The following is a 21,626-nucleotide window of genomic DNA, read 5'->3' on the forward strand; positions in this document are numbered from 1 at the left end:
CCCCCAGTGTGGCTAGGCGTGTTCACCAGACATGATTTCACATACGGGCACGTGTATACGTAACCAATCCACTACCAAAATAGCATACATACATCAACCTTTCCTGGCATATACATGATTACCATCATTGTGAAACATTACATGAACATATACATCCTGCAAACATAAACCAACTTGCACATGACAGAGCACTAGGGACTGAAGTTGGGCCAACCCCCCCCCCCCCCCCCCCCCCCCCCGAGGTATCTTTATTACCAACAGAAGTATTTATATGTACAAGATGCGGGTGCCCAGAGAGTACACACTCATCCAGCCGACACCAGATTTATCCAACTGTGGAAACATAGGTAAACACATTACCTGCAACTCCTCGGTCACGAACCAAGGTCGAGCGGTCACCAACCACTCTTGTTGCAACACCCTCGGTCACCAACCAAGGTTGAGTGATCACCAACCGCTCCTGTAGAACACCCTCGCCAACCAGGGTAGAGTGATCACCAACCACTCCTGTACTTTGATAGAGCGGTCACCAACCCTCTAACAAAGTGCTGTCCCAAACCTGCAAAACAGTAACCAGCCATCGTTTTGGCTCACTGGCCACCCATAGGTTCCACCAAATCACATCCCTAGGCTTGGTACTTGTCTAGGGACATGTTTGCTCAAGTTTCGTTGTGAGAAACCTCCTGCAAACCTGTAAAAACAGCCAATAATGGCACTTATAACAATCGGCCAGCTCCTGTAGAGGCTTTGCTCAGTCAGTCCAAGCCCTATTCTCAGCAAAGAAGCTCAAAAACAGTCCCAACAGCCATGCACAAGCTCCTGGAGCCAAATCGATCAGCCTGCAGCCCTGTAGATGAAGTCGACCTGCCCTGTAGAGAGAGAAATAACAGCCAGCCAGCCCTGGGACCCTTGTACTTTGCATGTATTCCACTTGTAGCTCATGCATATGAGTAAACTTGTTGTTTTGCCTGTCCACACAGCTCCTAACAGCCCACGATATCCAATTGAGTGCTCTACAAGTCAGGGCTTGCCCACTTTGGCCCTCCCACACCCAGAATAGCAACTCGTGGAGCTTTTTGGGAGTGCCCGGGTGCCCATCTCTCATATTTGGCCTTGGTTCATCAAAAAATAGTCCACCCTGAGGTGAACTCACTTATAAAATTATAAGTGTGTCCGCCCACACTTTAAGTGAATGTAAACCGTGCACCCAATAAACCTTAGTAACATGAAATAATGAATAAATTGGGTTAAGTGTTACCACATGCAAAACACAGAAGGAAACCATATGAGTCCCAAATAGGTGTGCACACGCGTATCCACGGGTTGTCCAGGCGTCCCCGATGCCCGTGGACATTCATAGGCAAAATACCAAGCAATGTCCAGGCATCAAAAACAAGTCATCCATGCATGTGCAACTCACATACATATGCTGGTGCACAAACATAGTGGATGAAATCTCCCAACTTACATCTTGTACATCCAACTAGCCCGTTCACAGGCTCCGTCCACGAAGGACCAAAAAGTACTCACAAGGGTAACCACCCTTCCATGAGTCCAGAGTCACTCACCAGGGTTACCACTCTTCCATGAGTTCATAAATCATGCCAGGAACCCACACCAAGATACCAATCCTTCCATGGAGCCCTTCCACATGTATTCAATCATGACATCATTTCAGACGTCTGCCAGAGAAGTGGTGACACACGATATCCTCGTGGCGGTCCATGGAGTAGATGAGGACAATGGTCTGCTCGCTTTTTCTATTGGATTACATGGCAGATTAGAGAGATCAGAGCACCCCTTGGAGGATTTCAGAGGCTGCACCTTGCAGAGGGTGAGGGTGATTGGTTTTTGGGCATGGGCATGGCACATGGATCTAGCACTTGCCAAGTTCATGGGGGCCTTGGAGAGTGGACTTGACATGATCCCATAGTTTGGATGGAGACTCTGGATGCCCCTTTCTTTGCATCTAGAGCACGGCTCGGCCGCATGATCGAGGTGTCGGAGTTAGATGGCACACTGGCAGCCGCAGCACACTGGCAGTCTCAGGGTCTATCACAACGCTTCCTTTCAAATTTCTGGAAGAGGCTTTGGGACAGCTTTTGGTTGAGGAAGATCACTCTCTTCCTTTGGCTGACGGCACATAGGAGTCTAGCGTTTGGACTGTTCAGCATCTTGTTCGAGGTGCGGCCACCTCCAAGAGTCTTAGCGACATTGCCTTTGGGATTGCCTGAAGGCTCAGCAGATCTGGCTGCGGATTCTCTGCATCTTCGCTATGGACAGGGCATTGACCCAAATCATCACTTGGGGTACTGTCGCTTGGGCCACCGAGGCTAGAGTGGTCAGGACTTACGAGGAGGATGGGGGAGGCCTTGCTCTTCAGGTCTCCCACCGTTGTATTGTAGTAGTACCAGTCACAGCCCCACCTGCAGGTGTCTAGTGACCAGGCTCATGCCATCGATGGGACATTTGCAGTAGCGTAGCAGCCTGGCACAACTGGTGTGCTAGATGTAGCGAGGCTATCGAGGTTCTTGTTTGGTTGTCCACCCCCCCCCCCCCCCCCTTTCACTCCCCTTGTATGAGATAGCCTTCTCCTCATAGAGCGCCCAGTCAGAGGAGAAGCATCTCTTTCCCTTATGATCACTTGTTTCCCGCCTTTCTATGAGGCAAGTTTGTATTTAGCCCTTTGTGGTTGTACTTAGCCCTTCATGGCTGTTTTTTCTTTAACTAATTGAAGGATCTCTTTCCCGGGAAAAAAAAAGTTGGTATGATCTTGTGGTCTGACATCGTTGAGCATGGCCCATTGGGGATGTTCACCACGATGACACTTGTAGGGGGTGTCCTAGTGGTAAATGAAAAATCTTCTGTGTGAGCATGGGTGAAAACTCCCTCCCATTGGTGGGAGAAACCCTGGGGAGGAGGAAATACGCTGTGAGCTACACCCTACATGTGAGAAGTCTGCATCAGTATCAGTGAGAGGGGCACAATGGTTGGGATGCTCCACGTCTATGGCAGGGCTCATGTGTGAAGAGTCTGCATCACGATCGGCGAGAGAGGCATGAGGGTTGGGATGCTCTATGTTTGGGGTAGGAAGTGGGGTTTTGGTATGCGTGCCATCCCTAACCATCACCCAATGCTGGGCTGCTGAGCAGCCCGTGCGTGGGGCGGAAGATGATGGCATATGCTGAGCACGTCCACCTCCTCTCCTAGCACGCCTCGTGTTTCTAGGCCAGTCCCTAGCAATGTGGCCGTGCTGTCAATAGAATCCCAGCCGGTATCTGTGACATGATGTGGTCATCTGAAATGGATGGATCGTTGACAAGGACAAAAACTCTGGGCATCCCGTTAGTGCTGGCAGTGACTGGTGTTCAAACTTCAGGTAGCTGAGGGTAGTCCTGGAGGGAATGGACTTCTAAAACCTGACCAAAAGCAGCAGCTATAGACCTCAACGACTTGCAATAGGCCTGCGGGAGGTCTGGAAACCTGAGTGAGATGGGGGTGAGTTGCTGGTCCTGGGCCAGATCAAAATCTGTGTGATATTTGAAGAGGTTGATTTTTTTTGGCTGAGGGGAAAAGGGCTGCAGGCTAGTGATATGGCTTCCGGAGAATGAAAGTCCTCTACCAAGTAGACATGTATCTTGGAAATGCTTTGTTAGCTTAGTGGGAAGAGCTGCCAGAAGCCAATCCCGTACCTGAGAGCGGGCAGGATGAGAGCCATAAATTCGTTTGCTGTGTTTCTTGTTCAATATCATGCTGGAGGACTTGGAGCTCGTTTTGGGAGAAATTGATAGTTCGGGCTGATGGGAATGAAGAGGGATTGGCTTTGGTGGAGGCCATAATGCCCAATCACAATAGAATGGCCGACTTGAACACTGTAAACAATATCCGTACAGTGATGCAGGCAAGGAAGTGAGAAGCAAGAGGATGGGTGAATGCCTAGCAGAGACAATGGCTTGTGGCGGAGGGAAAGGAGCGACGGGTGGCAGACAGGTAGGGGCGGCCTGGATGGCAGGTGGAGGCGGAGTTGGGCAGAGGCGATGGGACAGAGGGTAGGAGGGCGGAAAGGGGTCGAACAGAGCATGGACGGGAAGGGGGTTTGGAAGGAAGCCGGAAGGGGAAAAATGGGGGAACAGAGGAGGGCAGAAGATGCGAAAGGAAAGAGAGAAGAAAGAGGGGGGGGGGGGGGGTTTCGGTCGCTGCGGCTTGCAGGTACAGGGAGCTCCAGCCTTTTGCAGTTTTTAACGTTTTGCCACCGACTTGGCCCAAATTCATCATCTCACATTCTAAATGAGCTTGAAAATACATCAATTTATATGTCAAATCCCCACGGATCCCCTCGTGATCGATCTTTGTTCGAACTTGAATCCTGCAAACAAACGAACAACAAACAAGCAAGGGGGTGCAGGCCTGACTCACCTCCCAACCATGACAGCCGTGGGCAAGCCCACAGTCTTGGCTGTCCCCACCGAGCCACGAGCTGAGCTAACTAGGTTGACGTACCGACCAATCTCCTCCTCGCGACGTCCCATACCGCCACGAAGCTGCCCTCGCGGGCCTTGAGATTGCTGCCGGCCTCGGCTGCACAAAGCAGGTGCACGTCTGCACTAGATCCAGGCTCCAAGACCATAGAGCTCTCACAAACTCGCGAGACTCTCTATCATACAATAACTAACCTTGGCCACCCTTTTATAGGCTCTTGGCCGGTCATCGGGCGTCCACACTTGGGTGCCCGCCCGTCCATACTTGGGTGCCCGCCCGTTAGTATATCCCTAACTCAGCTCGTCAATCAGCCTGCCTAGTTCCAAGCTTCCCCAAGCCTCGAAACTAGTCTTGCATGCGTATAGCACACGGTAGATACCCACTGTGCACATGACATACTCCCCTTCCTCTAAGAGCTCACTCCTGAGCTCACTAAAAAGCCAAGGTAATCTCTCTGAAGAGAAGTCAATGTCTCCCATGTAGCGTCCTCCTCAACACGATCCTTCCACTTGATCTTGTATTCCGTGATAAGCGTATGACGCAATCTTCGTTCACGAAAGCCAAGGATCTTTTCAGGTTCGTGCGGAACAAATGTCATGTCCTGGACATCTATAATTTCTTGAGGAGTAACTAACTGATCTGCTCCACCCAGTACTTCCTTAAGTCTACTGACATGAAATACAGGATGAACTTTCACATGAGAAGGCAAATCCAATTCATATGCAACTGAACCAATCCGTTGTGTAACACGAAATGGTCCACAATATCTAGGGGATAATTTCGGAGATCTACCTGTCCGTAAAGTCTCGGAATCTTTCGGAACTCGCAAATACACCATCGTTCCTTCCTAGAACTCTCTAGGTGAATGATGTCTATTAGAATAAAACCTGTCTCGGTCTTGAGCACTTCTAATAGATTCCTTGGCAACTTGTAACATTTCCTGCATATCTTGCAAAAAATTACGTGCTGCATCATCCTGAAGTCCTGAGAATCCTACTGTAACAGGTGATCTAGGTTGAAAACCATAACATAAGCATGAAAGGACTAAACCCTGTACTCGTATGCTTAGTACTGTTATATGCGAATTCTAACATAGGAAGATAATCCTCCCATGAACTTTGTCTTTTGGATACATATGCTCGAAGCATATCCTCCAAAATCTGATTCACTCTTTCAGTCTGGCCATCAGATTGAGGATGATCTGAGGAACTCAAATTCAAAGTTGTTTCCAACTTCTCGAAAACAAGTTTCCAAAAGTCACTCGTAAACTTAGAGTCCCTGTCACTGACTATGTCTTGCGGTAACCCGTACAGTTTAAACAATTGCTCGATAAACTGCCGAGCTAATTGCGTAGCTGTAATAGTCTTCCGGGTCGGTAAAAATCTAGCCATCTTTGTCAAGCGATCTACCACAACCCAAATAGAATCGTGGCCTTGATGTGTTCTTGGCAATCCGGTAATAAAATCCATGGAAATACTTTCCCACTTATTACCTGGGATTTGCAAAGGATGCAACAACCCAGCCTGTCTAAAAGCGTTCAGCTTTATTTGCCTGACAAATCTGACACTTGAGAACATAATCTTCTACATACCCTTTCATCTTTGGCCAATAAAAAGTGTGTTTCACTAATGATAGTGTCCTGTGTACCCCAAGGTGTCCAGCAGAAGGTGCGTCGTGACACTCCTTCAGAATCTTGGACCTGATGTCCGGGATCTGTGGTACACAAATTTTGTCATTACGGAATAGTAAACCATTCCGAATCATCCACTGACCTCCTGCAGCCTGAATGGTAGACTGCGCAGTCACCGAGTCTTGGTCAATCAATGAGCTCCCGTCCTGGATCTTCTGCCAAAATGGACCAAAATAATTATCAGTCCCTGCAAAGCCCTCTCAATGACTGAAATAAGTCAGTAGAAATCTCGGTGAACGACAAAGTATTCACCTCTCTAATCCGACTAAGCGCATCTGCAATATTATTCATGGACCCTTTCCGATAACGGATCTCAAAATCAAAATCTTGCATTAACTCTGCCCAACGAGCTTTCCTGCCTCTCAAATCATCCGCATCACACACATACTTGATTGACTGATGATCAGTCAATACCACAAACTTGGAGCCATATAAATAATGTCTCCAAACCTTGAGAGCATGAATCACAGCATAAAGCTCCTTCTCAAGGGTTGGCCAACGAGATTGAGTGTCGTCTAGCTTTTTACTTTCAAAAGCAACCGGTCTACCATCTTGAAATAAAGCAGCCCCGATAGCATAGTCACTGGCATCAGTTTCAAGAACATAAGGCCGACTAGGATCAGGCAATGCTAAGATAGGTGCTTCCTTGACTTTATCTTTCAAAAGTCTGAAGGCCATATCCAAATCGTTATTCCAAGTGATAGGCTGATTGGACTTACGTCCATGACCTTTCAATAAGTCGGTCATCGGTAGTGTGAGCTGAGAGTACTCCGTACAGATTTCCTAAGAAAAACAACAAAACCGAGAAAAGAACGAAGTTGTTTCACTGTTCGCGGTATAGGCCAGTCCAAAACCTTCTGAACTCGGTCATAGTCAATGCTCAATCCATCTCGAGTGATTCTGTGTCCCAAGTAAATGATGTTGGTCATAAAGAACTCACATTTACTGAATTTAGCATATAGTCGATTCTGTCTTAAAATAGCTAAGACAATCATGAGGTGTCTGACATGATCCTCAAGAGTACGGCTATATATCAAAATATCATCCAGGAACACCACCACAAATTTTCCCAAATGTTCAGGAAAAAGATCGTTCATCATTTGCTGGAAAGTGGCTGGAGCATTGGTTAACCCAAAAGGTTATACGAGAAACTCGTAATGGCCATACCTAGTCCGAAAGGCGGTTCTTTCGACATGCCTTTCATGAATACGTATCTGGTGATAGCCAGTACGCAAATCTATCTTCGTGAAATATTTCGCTCCTGCTAACCGGTCAATTAGGTCATCTGATCTAGGGAGAGGATAACGGTTCTTAATAGTCAACTTGTTCAATCTTTTGTAATCTATACACATTCTCCAAGTATTGTCCTTCTTTCTCCTAAGCAACACAGGTGCACCCCAAGGTGATTTACTTGGACGGATCTGGCCCATCCTCAAATAATCTGCGAGTTGTTTAGCCAACTCATCTTCCTCAACTTGGCTCATCCTATAAGGTGGAATACATCTTGAAATGAATCAAGTATCTTCTGTAATTCTTTGCTTTCAAACACACTTAATTCATTCACATCCATGGAAGGGATGAGAAAAGAAGAAAGTGGAATCAAGACACAATGGAAAGCGGTGTACAAAGAAGAATTCATTATATTTCCAAAATCAATTGTATTTACAAGAGGTCCCTGAGAGGGATGAATACAATCACCTAAAATACTATACTTGGTGTCCCTATGCTGAAAAGAAAAAATATGACTAGACCAATCTATCTGGACATCAAGAGTCTTAAACCACTCAATCCCTAATAACAAGTCTACATTTTCCAGATACATAACATAGCATTCCAGAGTATCTTTGTAGTCCTGAATCTGGATTGGAAGCATCTCCACCTTGCGATCCCAAACTTGCCTTCTAGCAGGTAGACGTACCTCATAGGTATGGTCGCTAAGTGTCGTATCAAGACTCAATTTCTGCACAAGTTTGTAGTTAACAAAGCTATGCGAACTGCCAGGGTCTAAAAGAATGTGAATTTTATGGCCATTCACTTCTCCATAAACTCGGAGAAGATCATGCATGCCAAAAACTTTAGAATTGAACAGACAATCAGAACAAGTACTAGGGCGAGAAAGTACAGTAATGGACGTACCTGTCAAAGACAACTGGTTAGCTGCCTTTGGCTTGGGTCTTGCGTTTTTGACTTGGTACCCTTTTGCTTTGGGCACTCATTACGCATGTGTCCTTTTTCTTCGCAGATAAAACAACGTCCTTCCTTCTTGAGCTTCAAAGCCCTAAGGAGTCGTTTCTTCTTCGCGGGTGTCGAACTTGTATTCTTCGAAGGTTGGTCCGAAGACTTGCCTTTAGTCGTGTTAGCCATAGGTGCGGAGAACTTTCTTTTATGCTTGTTCCCATGCTCGGTAACGGGTTTTGACTTGGAAGAGACCATCGTATCATCATAGATACGAGCTGAATGAATGGCCTCGTCCAATGTTTTGCATTTGTTATTTTTAACCTGTAATTGGTACGAGTCTGGTAAACCAGCTACGAAAAATCCCAAAAGGGTAGTGGGATCCATCTTTGTAGCTTTCATCTGCAAGTCACGAAACTTCTGGAGGTAGACCTCATAAGTGAGGTGCTGCGAGGTCATGGCCAAAGCTGAAAACCGGGCAACAACATCGTAATCATCCTCTTTCTTGAGGAATTCTTTCTTGAAAATGTCTTCGAATTGTGTCCAAGTCATTGGCTTTGGGTTCAATTCCTTCCACCAAAGCAAAGCTTTGCCGGACAGGAAACGTGCTGCGAACTGTATCTTCTTTCCATCATCATATGGATGAAACTGAAAGTGAACTTGCCACTTATGTAGCCACGTGTCCACGATCTCCTTGGTTCTCTGCTTTTGCTCGCCCCCGAACGGTTCCGGAGTAATATTGGGGCCTAAAGCAGAAGCCAAGGTATCCATTCCCGAGAAAGTAGAGAGGGTAGTGGTCAAGAGAGCGATGGAGTTCTGCAAAGCCTGCATCTGGGCTGCGATTTGTGCCTGACGTTCCGTCGAAGAAGCTTCGAGAGCTACTTTGAACTCTTGGAAATCTGATTTTGACACAAACTCGTCAAAAAAGATCGGCATCAGTGCCTTCCGTATAGCTGGCAAGCCTTGGCGTTCCACGAGGGGCTCCAACTCTGATTCTTGGGTCGACATCGTGAAGAGGGTACGCGGAGAGAAAATTCGATCTTTGCACAATGAAAGTGCGAACGAACTCGAGAGCTTGAGAGCTTGAAAACTTGAGAACTTGAGAACTCGAGAACTCGAGAACTCGAGAGATGTGTGGCAAGAAGCCCACTAGAGGGGTTTTATAAAGGTTTCCCAAAAGCCAAAAAAACTCGAAAAGCTATGCTTAGCTTTTGCTTTAGCTTTTGTGTTTTTTGTTTTTTTTTTCTTGAATATATATATATATATATATATATATATATATATATATATATATTCTTTTTTCTTAAAAAAAATTAAACACCTTTAAACTTTGGAGGGTCTTTTAAACTTTTAAAAAAAATTTAAACTCTTAAAAAAAACGAAAGCTAAAAACGTAAACGTAAGCTTTCCTTGTTTTTTTTTCCTTCTCCTCCAGAATTAACCCGCCGGCTGGTTGCAGGCGACTGAAGCTGCTGGCGCACGCTTTCTTCCCGGCGGATGCTGACGTCACCTGAAGTGGCCGCCATCGCCAGCACCTTCGACAGATTGCGCACCAGCTTGTGCTTGTCAACTCGCACGTGGTCTGTGGCAGCGTAGCCTACCGTGCGTGGACTGGGTGGGCGCTCGCTTGGCCTAGGCGCCGCCTGGGCTGGCTGCACAGGCCTGGCCACACAGCCACGTGGTCTGGGCGTCGGCAGTACTAGGCCTGGGCTGGCTACGCAAACCTGGCCTGGCCTGGCCTGGCGTAGGCGTTGCCTGGCCGCTTGGTTACGCAACCGCCCGCCTGCAAGGTACCTCCCTGCCTGCCACGTCAACACAACTCGGCTAGCAACCCACTCGCCAGCACTTCTTTCGCTCTCTCTCTCTCATGCGTTCAACGAAAGTCAACGAAAAGCATCATGCTTTTTTTTCTTTCTGTTTTCTCTCCCTGTAGGTTATGCGACTGCACAACAAAACAGGCTCTTCTTTGCAAAAGCAATCAACCCTTACTAATCCTACCATCTCCCATCAACATGGGGTTCTTTGATGAAGAAAAAAACACACACAAAATCTGAAAACTGCAGTATGCACAGAAAAAACAGCAAGCTTTTTTAACACATACCGTTCTTTGACCTCTTCTTCTCTACCTACCGACTTGCTCGTTCACGAGGTATGCTTTGATACCACTGTCAAATCCCCACGGATCCCCTCGTGATCGATCTTGGTTCGAACTCGAATCCTGCAAACAAACGAACAACAAACAAGCAAGGGGGTGCAGGCCTGACTCACCTCCCAACCATGACAGCCGTGGGCAAGCCCACAGTCTTGGCTGTCCCCACCGAGCCACGAGCTGAGCTAACTAGGTTGACGTACCGACCAATCTCCTCCTTGCGACGTCCCATACCGCCACCAAGCTGCCCTCGCGGGCCTTGAGATTGCTGCCGGCCTCGGTTGCACAAAGCAGGTGCACGTCTGCACTAGATCCAGGCTCCAAGACCATAGAGCTCTCACAAACTCGCGAGACTCTCTATCATACAATAACTAACCTTGGCCACCCTTTTATAGGCTCTTGGCCGGTCATCGGGCGTCCACACTTGGCCGCCCGCCCGTCCATACTTGGGTGCCCGCCCGTTAGTATATCCCTAACTCAGCTCGTCAATGCCTGCCTAGTTCCAAGCTTCCCCAAGCCTCGAAACTAGTCTTGCATGCGTATAGCACACGGTAGATACCCACTGTGCACATGACATTATAGCTCTTCAAGTAGGCATCTAGATCCACCTTTTCACTGCATTAAATCTATGGTTATTTCCACCTCTTTTCCTTGATTCTCTCAATCACCCAAATTCCCTCAATCACATGATTTTCTCTACCTTTTCACGTTCATTAGAATCTTCATTATCTTTCACAAACCTACCATTAACCTTTAAACACACAACCTTCACTCAACACATCACAATTGCAAGCCGTTAGGACCTTCACACTCGTGTGCTTATTATAAGGCTTATGTGCTCCCCCTCTCATACACACCGTCCATCACTATAATCTCCAGCAGTGAATAACTCGAGCGGCCATTTTGATGTAAAACTTATTTTTTTTGCCATGTTTAGTTTTGCTGTACCAACATTAAATCTAGGCCTGATAATGATGTTTACAAGTTATGCTCATGTGTAAATGGCAAGGGCTAGGAGTACCTGGATTGAATCCTGATGAAGTACACATATTTATACAATTTTGGATCCTGGTGTCTTTGGATAGGTGCTCACAATCGAGCCTGGTCTCTATGTACCTGTATCAGATCGTTTTCCAAAATGGTAATTTTGCTAAAGTTGGAGATGCTAGTATTGTTTTGGCTCTGTTTTCATCGCTTACTGTTTACACTAGAAATAGGAGATGGTATGTTCCTTTTCATGGCTGTTTGGGTGTGTACAAATCTAAAGTAAGCTGTTTCTTTTTATAATTATTTGTGAAGTTTGGGAGAGTGAAATAACTGTGCTTCATAGACCATCAGAGGACATGACCTATGATTTTGCATATAGGGTATTACTCAGGACAATCTTCAAAGAAGCTACCATTTAGCCTTGGTTACTGGGCACATTCCAAAATCTTGTCGGAAGGACCATGGGAAGAGAGAAATGCCTCACAATGTTAACTTGCTTTCTTCGGTTGCACATGGAGGGCAACTTGTCCATCTGGGGCCTCTCCATCCATGTGTACATAATGCTACACATAGATCGATACTGTTCTGCATGACATCTAGAATTGCAGAGAAGCTTATCAAGGTTCGGCAGAGACTTTGCTTTCTTGGATGCTATGCTCAAGACTTAGATGCTTTGTGACTGACAGGCACACCACATAGCTTGTAGAACAAGAAACTCCAACAAGTTGTGAGGGAAGGAATTCCAAATGGAGTGAGATGAAGAGCCTAGACATCAAGACTATAGGAGAATAGAGGAGACGCTTGTGTGAGGATTAAATATGTCACATTCACACATGCACTGAGGTGCTATGTGACACACTGGCTCATCACCAGTGCTACATTTGTACATCAGGAGAACCTTTTTAGGGATTTTTGTTGTTGTATGCCGTGACCCCATTGTGAGCTCTAGTGCAGGGACTTGTCAGGCTCGAGCTACTAGGTCACATCTGAAGCCTTAGGTGTCGGTATGTGTCCCTTAACCCACTTGGAGAATAGAGCAATTAGGACATCCTGCATGTAGCAAGCATGTAGGTGCCATAGGCATTAAGGGCTCAGCGTTAGGTGGGCTCCCACAAGCTCCACCGAGGGCCATCAAGAGTCACAAAGGGGCAAGCCATGAGCCCTTCGCATAGTCAGCCCGCATGGCCAAACATGGGAGAAGCTAGTCGGCGACAGACAAAGCCCGCAACTACATGTGTGAAAAGGAATGGCATAAATGTCATTTTTCAGCAAGTTGTGGGCATTTTTCAACAGGATGACATTATGTAGGGAAGCCGACATAATGAAGGGGTGCATATATAAGTAGCCCTGAGACCCATTGATAAATCAGCTCATTCTTACATAAATCAGTAGTGAAACAAAACAGTTTCAATGTGTGCTTGAGCCTTCTGACTTGTGCATACATATCTTCAGCAGAGCACTTTCTTCAGTCCAAGGCAGCCAGAAGTCATCTTCGGCATTCAGCCATCAGTCCCGCATCCCTCAGCAATTCTGGGTGTGCATGTTGGCTTCTGAAGTGGCTTCTAAGTTGTCTACAGACCGCTTGATGGTTCAGCCGGTGTTTGGTCTACCTCGTCCTTGCGTTTGGTATTCCACCATCACTGTCGTCTGTAAGTTCTTGGTAAAGTCTGCACTGAAAAGAAGTTCTCCAAAGTAATGAAAGCAAACTCCAGCTTGTGGGAGGGGGCCCTTAAGTGGCAGTTGGGACCCAATCTGACGTCGACTCTCCATCTTCTCTCTCTACAGCTTTATCGCCTTGATTGAAGAATTAAAGTGGATTGCCTAAACTCACTCAAACGTAAAGGTATAAAGGCCTTGCTGCGTGTTACACAATCATACTAGTTGCATGCTACAATATCCCCAAATTAGGGAGTTGTGCTTAGCAAGAATGTTTCTCAAGGTATGTTTAGAAGCTTTGCCAAAGACAAAAGGTCTCTTATGTATCTTCAGATAAACTTTAATTTTTTACTAGGAATTATTTCTTTTGTAACTAAACTGAGACGAGATTCTGAAGGGTTTGCTTATCTAAGGGACCCCTATTGTAGCAAAGAGGGTATGAAAATACCCATTGAGCGTTTTTCCATTTTTTTGGAGACTGATTAATTGTGAGAATTGAGGACAGATTCCACTGGGATCCTAGGGGCGGTGTGATTGGTAAATTATGAAGTTTAGACTCTCTGGCAGTCATTGGGGCTTCTTGATACATCTAATCCGAAAGCATGGATACATATTTATGCAACATCGTGGGTAGTGTACGACTCAGACGCTCCTTGATTGTTTCCTTCCAGGGATTGATCCATAGAGAAATGCAGTAGAGATGCCATTGAGCCATAGCATCTTTTAGTCAAACCTGACAACTGAGACCCACGCACTAGGATCAACCTTGATATATTGTTGACACTCGAAGCATCATAGGCACAAAGTCACACTGAGCACCCTAGCAGATTACCAGGAACCCTGAAAGTGTGGGGACTCGAGAACCATAACAGACAAGGCCACACTCGTAGAAGAGTTGCGATGTTGACCCCGAAAGACGATATTTTCATTCGTGTAACCTCATTGCTTGAACAAAAAGTGAGCATGTACCCCTAATATACTAGTGCTTTGGCACTCTCTTTTTGTATCTTTAAAATTAAAATTATGTGCTGAAATGTTCCAGGAATCTCTTATAATAGTTTCGTACAAAAAACACACATGGTAAAATATCAGGCAACACTCTGACCCATTCCATTTCTGTTCTGTTCCATTCTACACAGGTGTCAAGGAATTGGAGTTAGGATCGAAGATGAGGTTTTGATCACAGAGTCTGGCTACGAGGTTAGGCAGACTGTTTGTCTCAAGCGAAACTGCTTGATGCTACTTTGTTTGAGCTTTTTAGTTTTTGTTCAGCTTGAAATGAGAAGAGGTTTTGATCACAGGTTCTGGCTATGAGGTTAGGCAGACTGTTTGTCCTTTGTGAAGCTGCTTAATGCTACTTTGCTTGTTGAATGACTTGAGAGGAAATGCTTGAGCTTTTCAGTTTTTTGTTCAGCTTAAAATCAATGCTTAAAGTCAATGATTTTTTTTTCTTGCATAAGGGTTCTTTGTTGGTGGGTCCTTGCCATAAATGCCTCTGGTGTTGTGCTTCCTGGCAGGAGGAACAAGTTCAAAATCTTACCACCGAAATATAAAATACAATTCTCAACAGGATACAAGCTCTTTGTTGTTTCCAGTCCCCACAAGTATCTCTTAATCACTAAGAGACTCTTGTGAGCCCAGCATACGCTAGGGCACGACTTTGAGCTCATAATTCTCCTCCTCAAATGTGTCATAAGCAAGGTTTTTACAAGCTAAGGTTTTTGACCTTAGCTTGTAAAACTTGGGGCAACCAAAAGTGTGGAGATAGTAAAAACGCAAGGAGAAAAGCATGAAGGAAAATAAAACACAAAAGCTTTGCGCGTGTATATTCGATGGTCGTTATGGTGTGCGCAAGGAAGCACCTGGACATTAGTGCCGACTCTCTCTTTCTATCGTGCTGCTTACCATACACTTTGCACAGTCTTGTACTGTACTTGCCAATACCAAATATTTATTCTGATGTAGCATCCGTATTGCTGGACAAAACATGTACTTTGTCGTATTGCAAACGTGGATTTCTGTAGTATATTGTTTTGTACGTGTTGATGTGACAACCGCCTCCATGAATGGGCCAAGGATCAAAGAACAAAATAAGGGGAAAGGATGCCCTTCTCCTATGGCTGGCGCTCTCTAAGGAGAAGGCTATCTCATGCAAGGGTGGGGAGAGAATAACCACACAGGTGGTTTGTAGTGCCAAGTGGGCTCACCACCACAATCTGTGAGAAAAGGACCAGGCCGCGAGAGCCTGAGGAAGGCTTCCCGACGCTTCCGCATACGGTCAGAACCGCTTTCTAGCTTCCCCCACTTTCCACGGAGGGTATGAGTAATGTCGAGCCAGATGCTCGCGATGGACTCCGTAGGTGGAGTTCGATGGCTTCGCTACATCAAGCTCTCTAGATGTGCCGTGCGGCAATGCTGCTGTAAATCTCCAATCTCTGGCTTGAACCAGGAATCTAGGGACTAGTAGATGGGGCTGGGACTGGCACCATTGAGATGCGAAGGTGAGAGACCTGAACGGCTCTCTCTCTCTCCCCCCCCCCCCCTCTCTACCTTCCTCATAATCCATGACCACATCGGCCTCTGTGGCCCAAGTGACAGTACCCCATGTCATAGTACAGAGAGAGGTCTTGTCCATAGTGAAGATGTGGAGAATCTGCTACCAAACCTGTCGAGCCTTTGGGCAATCCGAAAGACAATGTCGCTGAGACTCTTGGGGATGGCCACATCTTGGACATGCTGCTGGTCGACCACCAATGGCCAACCATGTGCCAACTGCTAAACTCCGATGGGCTAGCAACCACAAAAAGAGGGTGATCTTGCGAGGTCAAAAATTGTCCCAGAGCCTTTTCCAGAAATTTGAGAGAAAGCTCGGTAAGAGGCCTTGAGACTGCCAGTGTCTTGCCACTGTCGGGGTGCCCTCGACGGCCTAGCTGTGTGGTGTATGTGAAAAGTTGGGTACCTGGAGTCTCCTCCCTTTCTGCAGGATCACACCAAGTCCACTCCCCTGGGTCCCACTAGAGGCGCACGATGGGCCGGTTCTTCCAAATCCATAAACGCCAAAGTCTCTCCATGGCCACCTTTGCTGGAGGTGCGTCTATGTGCCACTCATGTGCATGGAATCCGATCATCCTCACCGTGTGTAATGTGCATCCCCTGAAGTCCTTCAAGAGGGACTCTGATCTCACTAATCTACCATGAGGTCCGATCAAAAAAGTGAGCAATGCTTGGTAAACACTCGAAGCCACTGCGGGGGGAGAGGGTCTGGGGTCGGGGTCAACTAGTCTGAAGGAATGGCAGAGTCAATGTCAAGTCTTAGTCTGTCTCTACCCCGGATTCCAGTCAAGCCTCTATCCTGAGCCACAAGGGGAAGCTGTCTTAATGCAATCCAATCTCCAAGAGACCTAGCAGGTCCCGTGCTCAAAGCTCCCCATGATACATGAGGCCGAGCGCCTAGCATGTGACCTCTAGGTAAACGGATCAGGGGGCTCCAAATTAGGGGTTATCGAAGACGCTCCTCATAGGCTATCGGAACTGATTGTTGGAGGGCAGGCCTGACGTGATCCCAAGCTCATAAAAGGCTGGCTGCAAATCTGTCCTCAAAAGATGAGCTGAAGCCGTCGGCCTGCATCTTTGTGAAGATCCATCTAGTGCTCTGCGGCCAAGAGCTCCCCATGCTCGGGGTATGGGCTGAGATCCTGGCCAGGAGGAAATCCTTCCATGGCTTGCCATTTGGAAGACGTCCTCTAACAATCAACTTGCCCAATAGGGCATGGCTCTGAATGGCGAGGTCGATGATGCCCAAGGCCCCTCTGTTGCGTGGCTGTATGATCACTCTCCAGGCTGCCTTGGCCCGGGTAGGCTTCCCATCATTGCTAGCTCATAGAAAATTGTGGATCAATTGCTTAATGTGCCGGATGTAGGCTAGGAGAAGGCCCACAACAATAAGTAATATACCACATGGTGGCAAGAAGATTTTAATTCCCCACCACCACTCATCCGGCTAATGAAAGCCTTGTTAGAAGCTTCTTCCGAATGCTCAGAAGAAGAGGGGCTAACTATTTCTTTGGGGAGATATTGATGCCCACCTAGTATCCAAGATAACGGACTGGAGTGCCTCTCAAGATCCTTTGGAAAGCCTCAACTAGACACCAAGTCGGGGCGGGTGGAGAGCCAACCCAAAATCCACACGACTTGTGCCAGTTGTTCTGTGCTCCCAATGTGCGACAAAAGATCTCTATCGCCTGTGTAAATCTATGAAGATTCCCCACATCTCCAGATAAGTATTCTGCTGTGTCATTTGCCTAGCAACTCCTCTTGAGTACGGATGGGGAGACGCAATCCCTGGAGCCCTGTCTCCTGAGCTAAGAGAAAACTACTCATGGCCTCGGCGACAAATAGAAAGAGATAAGGTGCTAGAGGGAGGCCTTGTTGGACCGAGCGAGAAAGGGGAAATCTGTCACCTCTAGCTCCCGGGATGAAACTCAATTGTGAAAGGCCAAATAAAGTTTGGAAACACCACAAATCCTCTCCTCCGGACACCCATCCGGTACATCGTGTCCTCCAGAAGCCCCAGTCAACTCTATCAATGAGATCTTGCTACCGCATCTTGGCCGAAGCTGTCGCCTCCCAAAAAGTGAAGATGTTGTCCAGAATGCTCAGATCCTAAACAAAAATCTGTCCGAGTATCACGAATCAAGTCAAGGAGGAAGGGCTGGAGTCTCCGGCTGATGGCCTTGGCCAAAAGCTTGTAGGCGGTCTCGAGGAGGGTGATGGGTCTCCATTGCCGAATCTCTGATTTGTCTTCACCCTCTGGAATCAAGTGAATCAAACCCTCTGAAAGCCTCTTTGGCATGGCACCTGTGGTCATAATCTCGTTTAAGGCTCTAAAGTAAGAAAAAAATAAGAGAGGCTTTAATAGGTTCCCATGCTTCTTTTTTTAACCATTTGAAAAATAAGATCATGGACTCATGAAGAGTCTTTCCTATGAAGATTTTATCCACATTTTGTAGGATAAACCATAGTGCACGTTCAAACCATAATATAGTGTTGTTGTGGCATTCTTTCTTATGACCCCTTGCTTCACATGCACATTTGATGTATGGGAGTAAATAGTTGAAAACACCATAAAGACATTTGGAGTATCTTTTGCTATTAGGATTGCCAAGCCATTTTGCAGTAACACAAATTCCATAACAGGGAGGGCATCTTTTCTAGCCTTTAACCATACATCGTGCCATCTTCGTAAGAGATTTATTCTTTCTTTCGATACACCATTCCGTTGAGGTGTATATTGCATGGTGCATTGGTGTTGAATGCCCCCCCTCAGATAAGTATGCATTAAATTCTTTGGATATGTACTCCCCTCTATTTGTATGAAGAGTCTGCACTTTGCACCTTGACATACTCTCAGCCATGTTTTGAAAGTCCCTGAAACACACCAACGCCTCTAGCGTTTGCTTCATAGCATAGGCCCAACTGAATATCTGGAAAGGTCATCAATGAATGAACAAAATAGAGACATCCTCCAATAGATGGTGTCCTCATCGGACCACACATATCACTATGCAGAAGCTGTAATTTCTGGACAGCCCTCATTGATCCTTCTTTGGGGAATGGTGTCCGATGCATTTTGCCCAATATGCAACCCTCACATACATGTTTGGCGGGTGCTACAAGCGGAGGCAAAGTGGAAAACCATATTATGCCTTTGAAGGTGAAGCAGACTATACCAAAGCTCAAATGTCCAAACCAACCATGCCATAGCTGAGTATTTGTCTTGCTAGATGTGGTAGCAACTGCAAGTGCCTCATGTGGAGCTCTGTCATACACATCAAGCTCGTACAGACCATGACATAAAGTACATGAGGCAACAATAAGATCTCCATCACTGCAATCATGTATAGTGCATCTGTCGTGAAGAAAGCGGACAACTAGGCCTCGTGATGTTGGGCTGTGAGGTATCTAGGGTCTGAGAGAGAGAGAGAGAGAGAGAGAGAGAGAGAGAGAGAAAGATGAAAGAACTTTTTTCTTTAACTTTTTGCAGGTTCTCACAGCTTCCATTCCCAAGGAACTAAATGAAATCGAGTCATGGTTGCAATGCTGTAAGATGTTTTCTAGACCTGAGTCTTGCTAAGATAAGTTTTTGTTTTCTTCCCACAGTTAGAAGATTTACTCTTTTTATCTAGTAGAAAAGAAGCTAAATACTGAGTGAGTTGTGCTTCATTCAATTTTGTGATTATGCAGGATCAACAGTATGGTTTTAAATCAGAGCTCCACCCCCTTTTTTGGTTATGGAGGATGGACCATAAGCTAATTTACATGAGGTAACATTGTCAGTCAGAGCTGCTTTGAGCCTAGTGATTTTTTGGGGGATGAGAATAGAAAAAATTTATTTGGATGTTTGCAAGGTTGGCCTTTAATCCATGGTCACTGCTGTTGGGAAAGGGTTATATAGAGTTGTTTGTACTACAATTGCAAACAGTTGCCAAGCTATTATTCATGATCGAACTTGTTAAGCATGTATGATAGACCGATAATGCATTTCGATCAATAGTCTCGGATACAATAACTATAGTTGTATGAAGATTGATTTCCTCAGTAAAATATGGATATGCATTTAGAAGAAAGCTTAGGTGGGTAAGGTATATCCTTAGAAATCAATCATCATGTGTTACTACTAAATTAGTAGAAATGGAGGAGTCTAACCACTTATTGTATATAATTCAGTTGCAGGCATTACTGTTTTTGTATTGTGCAGATTGATTTTTTTGCTCATCTTACGTGGTCGATTTGTGGCGTAATCTTTCATTAGAAATGTTTCTGTATTGTTACATTGGGCATGATGTGGGCTTATCGTTTCTCTTTGAATGAAATGTTCATGTACACTCTAGCCTACAGAATGTGATCGAAAATGTACTCTGGGTCAAATGAGAGTTGTGAGTATGCTTAGTTGTCCCATTGAGAGAAACAAGAGAGAATTTTTGTCAATGTTTACTAAAGAGCCAATGGCTTATGAGACCAAAAAGTGCTACAATAGTCTGATTTATGTATTGGAGACCATAAACATGGAGATAATAAGTGCCCGAGGAAAATAGACCAGTGTATTAGGGGGCTCTACGTGTACAATGAAAAGGAACCCATATGTCTGGTGATGCTCATGTCGTGTCATCCTCCTCTTCGACAATATACATGGAGGCATTGTCCACTGCTCACGGCGGAGCTGCTTTTCAACGATACACATGGAGGTATTGTCACACTACTCATGGTGGAGTTGCTCTATGTTGAGATGTCTTAAATTTGGAGTCGGTAGGAAGAGGGCTATGATCTTATGGATGGGGATGTTTGGCTCTCTAAAGGGTGTGTGATTGATCTTGGATAACTCCATGCGTGCCAGATGCCAGCAGGTTGCAGCTTAAAAGCGTGTCTCCAAATCTCCGTGAATGACGATCGTCCATCAAATTCAGTTGATGAGCTCCAAAGAAGTTAGTGATGGATGGTGGAGTGACATCTTGTTGAGCATGGTGCTTTGGTAAGGCAATGATGAGCTTTAGTAAGCATTTTTGGTCTCTGTAGTGTACCACTTGCGTGAGGGGGCCAAACTTGTCCTTGAAGAGGGAGTGAAACCTCCCTTGTATCGCATATATACATGAGACTGGGCATCTAAGCAAATAGCGCTCCTCTGTCCCGACCTCCTGATTCAAGTTTGCAAAGTCGTGCCTCTCAAGTTGTCCTCTCTACTCTCCTAGCCTCTATGTGAAGGTGGTAGGAAGATACCCTCATGGCATTAGACGTGTATAGATATATCCTAACTTCTCAATGAAACCATCCTTTGTGACTCTTAAGAAGTGGTTTTTGTGGATTTGAAGCTCTATGGGGGCAACCATGTTTTACTTGTTTGGAGGCAAGCTAGGTTGAGATGGATAATGCAATTGATCTGTTGTCAAGAGAGATCCAAATTGGGTGCATCTAGGCTGTACTTGAATTAAGGGAGGCAATCCATTTGGAGACCATGTACATCAAATCACTTGGCGCTATGTCCTTCTTGCACCATGGATGGCTCAAGTGCCATCATTGGGGGATGGTCTGTGTTTAGAGTGTATACATGTAGATGTAGGTGACAGTCTAGAAGAGGACATCAAGGATCAAAGGGCTTATCCCAAACTTAGCAAGCACAATCTCATGGTAGATGTATGTAGAAGAGGACATGAAGAGGGCCTATCCCAAACTCAGCTAGTGTAATCTCATGTGCCGATAGTTCGGAAGAGGGCATCAAGGATCAAAGGGTTCATCCTAAACTTAGTAAGCACACTCTCATGTAGGTGACAACCTAGAAGAGGTCATCAAGCATCAAACGGCATGTCCCAAACTTAGCAACCATAATCTCATGTGGTACCGATGGTTTACACAGATCATGCAAGAGTACATCATGACTTGCACTCTCTTTCTATCTTTTGCCGATCTTTTGATAATCGACCTCTCTGAAGTTTGGTC

At 45.9% G+C, this 21,626-nt stretch overlaps 1 protein-coding gene across 9 annotated transcripts in view; it reads left to right on the top strand.

Moving 5' to 3' along the window:
• Positions 1-19,933, top strand: part of LOC147617880 (intermediate cleaving peptidase 55, mitochondrial-like) — a 101,120-nt gene extending 81,187 nt beyond the window's left edge. For 5 of the 9 annotated variants that reach the window (XR_015262271.1, XM_086776139.1, XM_086776141.1 and 2 more), the window contains 4 exons: positions 11,579-11,634; positions 14,276-14,336; positions 19,180-19,237; positions 19,380-19,933. Coding sequence is in view for 5 of the 9 variants with exons in the window: in XM_086776139.1 (XP_086632265.1) it covers positions 11,579-11,634; positions 14,276-14,336; positions 19,180-19,237; positions 19,380-19,381 (177 nt within the window). In the remaining 4 variants the exon portion in view is untranslated. Of the gene's footprint in view, positions 1-11,578; positions 11,635-14,275; positions 14,337-19,179; positions 19,239-19,379 lie in introns of those variants that run through there. The other 4 variants (XR_015262269.1, XR_015262270.1, XM_086776138.1 and 1 more) reach the window with 4 other exon arrangements.
• The last annotated feature ends 1,693 nt before the right edge of the window (positions 19,934-21,626 follow it).

This window comes from Cibotium barometz, chromosome 36 (assembly GCF_041138505.1).
Source record: "Cibotium barometz isolate CiBa-2024 chromosome 36, ASM4113850v1, whole genome shotgun sequence".
Taxonomy (NCBI): domain Eukaryota; kingdom Viridiplantae; phylum Streptophyta; class Polypodiopsida; order Cyatheales; family Cibotiaceae; genus Cibotium; species Cibotium barometz.